Consider the following 7174-nt stretch of genomic DNA (forward strand, 5'->3'; position numbering starts at 1 on the left):
TGTGTTTACCTTGTTTTGAGCCGAGGGCTCCCTTAACTGTTAAATTTTCGAGAATTTCTTTAACTGCATTACCGTAAATTCTACTTATATCTTTTATTGTTTAATTTATTATATTTACTCCGGTAGGGCCTTGACCTGACCTCTTCACTACTCGATCGAGGTTAGGCTTGGCACTTACTGGGTACCATTGTGGTGTACTCATGTCCTTTCCTGCACATGCTTTTATGTGCAGATCTAGGTACGAGCTATCAGCCTTAGGGTTAGTGCGTGCTGCTGATTCTAGGAGACTTCAAGGTACTTCTGCTTGCGTCCGCAGAACTTCGGAGTCCCCTTCTACTCCCTCGTCAAGAGACTTTCCTTATTATCTTTATACTTTTGTATAGAGCTACATAGATTATAGCAGCTTGTGACTTAGTGATATTCCGGGTCTTGGGAAAACTATTTTGTATATGCCGAGTGGTGCTACTCTTGGATATTTATAATATGCTGTTTATCTTTAAAATATTGTATTTTCTTTATATTTTTCACAATATTAGGCTTACCTAGTCGTAAAGACTAGGTGCCATCACGACCCCTTACGGAGGGATAATTTGGGTCGTGACATATATATTTGACATGTAGATATAAAGATGTATTTTTCTCATGCTAGATGATAAATGAAATGTATTACTTACCTGCTGTTGAAAGTTTGGAAATCACAATTTCCTTGATAAACTTATGTTTTAGTGATTTCGGTTGTAAGATTTGGCTTTGACTGTTATACTTGGAAAGCATGTCTAATTTTCCGTATTTGTGAATATGTTGAACATGCTATCTCTTGAGATGTTTACTTTTACTGTCATCATTATTTCATGTATTGTTATTGATTAATAGTGTTTGATACTGACCTTCTTCCGAGCTCATCACTGCTTTCAGCTTGAGGTTAGGTTTGTTACTTATTGAGTACATGGGGTCGGTTGTACTCATATTACACTCTGCACTTTATGTGCAGATCTAGGTACTTCTAGGCATGGTTATTGCTAGAGTTCGCACCAGATATAGCTTATGGAGACTCTGAGGTTGCTGCTATGTTGTTCGCAGACCTTGAAGTTCTCTTCGTTTATTCTGTTATCACTGTTCTATCATTCAGATTGTTCTGTATTGAATATTTGATTCTGTATTTTGAGATTCTGTAGTACTCAGTACTCATTGACTCTAGATCATGGGATGATTGTAGTTGCGTTATTGTTTCTACTTTCAGATATTGTATGATTAATCTAATGTTGAGATTATTAAGTTATGTTATTTGAGTTTATTGTTATTGTGAAATTGTTGGCTTGCCTAGCAAGTTGTCACACCCCAACATCGGGAGGTGCACCCGGCACCTGAAGTCCCGTGTGAACTAACGTCCATACTTAGACCCTTCAACATGAAATTTGGGCCAACAAGGCCTCCAAATGTAATATCAAAATTTTAAAGGGTCATAACTTACTGTGGAAGAAACTTTAAACATTTTATATATACACCACCGTTGCCAATGGAGTCATAACAATATTTACACACATCCTAACACTAGTCTGCAAGCCTCTAAGAGTACCATAATACATAACTTGGTCGAGATAGGCCCCACCATACCCAAAACAACATAAACATGTACTTCGGTACCTATCAACTTCTATATAACTACTCCGGAGAAGTGGAGTGCGACAACCAACAGTTGAAATGAACACCCTATTGAGGAGGGACGTTACCGGGTATATCTGCAACTGTGGGCAGGGATACAACACTCAGAAGAAAGGGGCATCAGTACGAAAGATGTACAGAGTATGTAAGGCGGATAATATATATAATTCAAAAACATAACTTAAGAGCTATGAGTACAACTTGAACCTGAATACCGAAGAAAAGCCACCAGAGACGTACAATGTGGTAACCATGAATCATAAATGCATGCAAGTTTTGTAAAAATCAAGTCACTCATTGGGGCTATGCATTTGGTATAATATAATATTATTCAACTACTCCTTGGGACATGCAATATCATATTATGTTCAGCCACTCTTTGGGGCATATCATATCGCACCGGCCTCAATAGGACTCGGCGTACCTAGGCTCAAAAGGACTCAATCATACCTGGCCTCAGGAGAACTTGGATGTACACGGTCTCAATAGAACTCGGTGTACCCATTCTCAAGAGTACTCAGTAATATGACATAACACATCATTCCGTACCCGGCCTCATGGAGGCACTCGGTCGTACCCGTCCATATAAGGGCACGTTAAATACTTTACATATTATCTTCTCATATCCAACTGATCAGTAGTTGCACTATAGATGTCGTACCCGGCCGACTATAGCGCGACCTGGTAAATTTCAAGAGATATCTAGATTAGACTCATAATGAATTACATTTCACGACCTCCCAATACCATCTGGGAACACCTCGAACTTGAAAGAAATGACACCGGTAAATAATGTATAAGAATGTGAGCATCATTATCAAGAAGGTCTTTGAACAACATAGTCTTACAACAGAAGGATTATTTAGAAGGGAACACTAATATCAAAATATGCCAATAAAAGAAAGTTACCTTACATACGTTTTTGAAGAGACTAACAATGCTTCCTGGGTTCTTACACTTCCTATGATAATAATTTGCCACTTCCAAGGAACTTAAAAAATCAGCACAAAACGAAGAAGGATAACATAAAAATGATTGCCAGATCTTTACGTTAAATTTCACCAGATTCACTCCTCTGGTTTAGACTTGGATCGCTTGAGAGTTCTTAGAGAGGGCTTGAAAGTGTTTTGGGAGAGCTACAACTGATGATATCGCATAAAATGAAAAAGAAGAAAGCTATACTATTTTTATATCACGTCTAGAAACTCCACCACCCCACATGTCAAATAGTTTGCCCCGTCCCGACCACTGCACTCGATGTGATAGCTGGCGCAAGTCTAATGAAGCATAATCACACCCTTGTCCCCATAATGTTTTGTCGACCGATTGGTTGCGCTTACAGGCCACATGAATTCCTAACTTAATGCAAGGTGAAATATGTGTGATGTAACGTCATCTCCCCCTTCGAAACATTCGTCCTCGAATGTTGAATCGCAATCAATCTTTTAGAATTTCTTAATCATCCTCCGCGGTATCTTGAGTTGTGCTTGCTATAGTAGTTTCAACATTATCTCTTGCAGTATAGAACAAATAAAAGTATATGGATTTCATATCTTCTTTAGCTTCTCATGTTATTTCTTCTACATTGTTGTTCCTTCAAAGTACATTAACTGAAGCAACCTCTTTGGTTTGCAATTTAAGAACTTGACGATCTAGGATAGCCACCAGAATTTCTTCATAAGACAGGTCCTCTGTGACATGGATATCTTCAATGGGAGTAAAACTAGATGGATCACCTAAGCACTTACAAAGCATGGATACATGGAATGCCGGGTGTACTGCTCCTAGTTTTTGGGGCAACTCAAGCTTGTAGGCTACTTGATCGATTCTTTGGATAACCCGATATTGTCCAATATAATGAGGGTTGAGTTTTCCCTTCTTGCCAAACCTTATCACGCCTTTCATATGTGACACCTTCAAGAACACCTAGTTTCCTACCAAGAATTTTAAATCTCAACGCCGGTTATTTGAGTAGGACTTTGTCTGCTTTGGATGGTCAATAATTGATCTTGAATCAGTTTCACCTTCTCTACAGCCCGTTGTACCAAATTAGGACCTAACAATTTTGTTTCACCAACCTCAAACCAACCGATAGGGAATATGTACTTCCGTAAGTATAGGGCTTCATATGGGGCCATCCAAATGCTAGCATGGTAATTATTGTTGTAAGAAAACTCAATGAGAGGTAGATGATCTTCCCAATTTCCTTTGAAGTCTAAAACACAGGCCCGTAACATGTTCTCGAGCGTCCGAAAGGTGCACTCACCCTGGCCATCTATCTGCAGATGTAAAGCCGTGCTAAGATTGATCTGTGTACCCAAACATTTTTGGAATGTTCTCCAGAAGTTAGCTGTAAATTGGGCACCTCTGTCCCATATAATTGAAATTGGAACTCTATGAAGTTGAACTATTTTCTTAATATATATCTTAGCATAATCTTCAGCTGAAAGAGTGATCTTGACAGGTTGGAAATGAGCTAATTTGGTGAGTCTATCCATAATAACCCATGTGAAATTAAACTTTCAGCGAGAACATGGTAATCCGGTAACAAAGCCCACATTGATTTTCTTCCTTTTCCAGGTCTAGATTTCCATATTCTGAAGCAATCCTCCTGGCTTCTGGTGTTCGGCCTTCATTTGTTGGAAATTTGGACACTGAGCGACGTATTCGACAATGTTCCTTTTCATGTCATTCCCATAGTATCGCTGTCAAAGATCATGATACTTCTCGGTTGACCCCGAATGTATAGAGTATCGGGATTGGTTAATCTTTACCATAATTTGTCCTTGGAGTCCCCCGACTTCGGGCACACACAACCAACCCTTATATTTAAGGACTCCATCCTTGGATAACTCGAACAATTGCTTCTTCTATAGGGGAATACTTTCCTTTATTCTCACCAAGATTGGATTGTCGAATTGTTGCGCTTTTAATTCAACTATTAACGAGGATTCAACAACATTCTGAACTACGGCTCTTGTATTGCCGATATCAATCAATCGTACAAGTCAATCGGTACAAGGTTTTAGTCATCTCCAATTTATCAACCTCGACATGCCTTAAACTACCCATTGATTTCCGATTTAACGCATCAGCCACAACATTTTCCTTACCATAGTTGTATAGAATATCAACATCATAGTTTTTCAACAATTGGAGCCACCTCCTCTGTCTCAAATTCAATTCGTTTTTCCTGAATATGTATTGCAAACTCCTGTGATCTGTAAATACATCAACATGAACTCCATACAGATAGTGACGCCATATTTTCAGAGCAAATATAACATCCGCTAACTCCAAGTAATGAGTCAGGTAATTCTTCTCGTGTTTCCTTAGTTCTCTAAAAGCATAAGAAACAACCTAACCGCATTGCATCCACACACCCAATCCTACTCTAGAAGCATCACAATATATAAGATAACCCTCTAAGCCTTCAAGAAGATCTAAAACATGTGTTGAGGTTAATCTGCTATTTAATTCCTGGAAGCTCTTTTCACAAGCATCGCTCCACTGGAATTTAGCCACCCTATGCGTCAACTTTGTTAATGGGGCATCAATGGAAGAGAAATTCTCTAAAAAGCTTCGATAATATCCATATAAACCCAAGAAACTACGTACCCCCATATGAGTTGTGGAATTTGGCCAGTTCTTAACTACTTTGATATTTTATTTATCGAATTTAATGCCCTCATTCGATACTACATGCCTAAGAAAATCCACTGAGTTCAACCAGAACTCGCATTTGGAAAACATAGCGCATAACTTATGATCCCGGAGCGTCGTTCTCAAATGCTCTGCATGCTCAACTTCTGATCGAGAATATACCAAAATATAGTCTTTAAATACGATCACAAAGATATCCAAAAATTACTTGAACATCCAATTATTCTGATCTATAAAATCCATTGGTGCATTGGTTAGGACAAAAGACATAACAAGGAATTCGTAATGGCCATATTTGGTCAGTAAGGCTGTCTTCGGAACATCTTCTTCCTTGATTCTTAACTGATAATACCTAAATCTGAGATCGATCTTCAAAAAGTACTTAGTGCCTTGCAATTGATCAAGCAAATTGTCGATCCTCGAAAGTTGATACTTGTTCTTAATGGTTACCTTATTCAGCTGTCAGTAATCAATACACATCCTCAATGAACTGTCTTTCTTTCAAACAAATAACACTGGGGCACCACACGGGAAAGTGCTACATCGGATGAAGCCCTTATCTAGGAGATCTTTCAATTGAGCTTTCAATTCCTTTAACCCAACAGGGGCCATGTGGTACGGAGGGTTAGGTATCAGTTGCGTATCTGGAAGCACATCAATAGAAAACTCGATCTTCTTCTTTGGAGGAATACCCTAAGCTTTTTAGGGAATACATTGAGAAATTCATTAACAACCGGAATCGATCGAAGGGTTGGAGGCTTTTCCTTCACGTCCTACACTCGCACCAAATAATAGATACATTATTTTGAGATCATCTTCTGATCCTTAAGATAGGAAATAAACTTTCCCTTAGGTGCTGTAATATTGCCCTTCCATTCGATGACGAGCTCACCTGGAAAATTAAAGCGAATGACTTTAATTCGTTCAAATAAGCAAAGCTGTGACGATCATAAATCATTCCATCACACCCTCAATATATCTATTTAACTATCACGGACTCATCTACGAGTGTAGACACTTCAAAGGACCGATGTAACAATTCAGGTTCTTTACCACATTTACTAGCAACAATAGAGTTATCTACGACAAAGTAGAACCTGGGTCTATCAAAGCATATACATTAGTGGAGAACACATATAGTTTACCTGTAACCACATACGATGATGACTGTAGGTCCTGTCGACATGACAATGAATATATGTGATTATATTTTCCACTTGGGCCATATGCTCCACCTCTACCTCTACCTTTTCCAAATGATATTTTCAAGCCCTTCTCATGAGGGCATACGAATGAAGAAGAAGCTGCTACAGATCCCATTGGTTGCATCATACTGATCCCACCTCTCACCAGGCAAAAATGCATAATGTGACTAGTTTTCCACACAAATAACATAAATTTGAACCTTGGAGATATTTTCCCAAATGAGTCTTACCACATCGGCCACAATATGGTACCGGGGGTCTCATCTTGCTAGAATATCTACTATACTGTGAGCTTTGTCTTTGGGGATTTTGACCCTGAATGGAATAAGTAATCCGGTCATGATACTAGCCATGGGACTGTGATGGTGCATTAGCCACCAGATAAGATGGATGCTGAGGAAACGTAGGTCTAAACCCACCTCGAGATTCTCCCATATAACCTGTGGAAATGGCTCTCTTATGCTGGCTCTGATCATGCTCTCGAGCGGCTTGCTACTGCCTCTTTCGATCCTCCAAGTTCTATGCATAGGCTTGAATATGAGCAATATCCATATTCAGATTTAGAGAAGCAGTGGCACATTTATTAATCAAATGTGGTCCCAGACTATCCATAAATCGATGTACCCTATCACTCATTTAGGCCA

At 39.0% G+C, this 7174-nt stretch overlaps 1 protein-coding gene across 1 annotated transcript; it reads right to left on the reverse strand.

Annotated features, from left to right (window-relative positions):
- Positions 1-3608: 3608 nt before the first annotated feature.
- On the reverse strand, positions 3609-6645 carry LOC142163943 (uncharacterized). The gene is made up of 5 exons (XM_075221099.1): positions 6471-6645; positions 6332-6405; positions 5534-5784; positions 4721-5002; positions 3609-4152 (listed from the first exon to the last, which is right to left on the reverse strand). The coding sequence occupies exons 1-5, from the start codon at positions 6643-6645 to the stop codon at positions 3609-3611; spliced, it is 1326 nt and encodes a 441-aa protein (XP_075077200.1).
- Positions 6646-7174: the final 529 nt, after the last annotated feature.

This window comes from Nicotiana tabacum, chromosome 9 (genome assembly GCF_000715075.1).
Source record: "Nicotiana tabacum cultivar K326 chromosome 9, ASM71507v2, whole genome shotgun sequence".
Classification (NCBI taxonomy): domain Eukaryota; kingdom Viridiplantae; phylum Streptophyta; class Magnoliopsida; order Solanales; family Solanaceae; genus Nicotiana; species Nicotiana tabacum.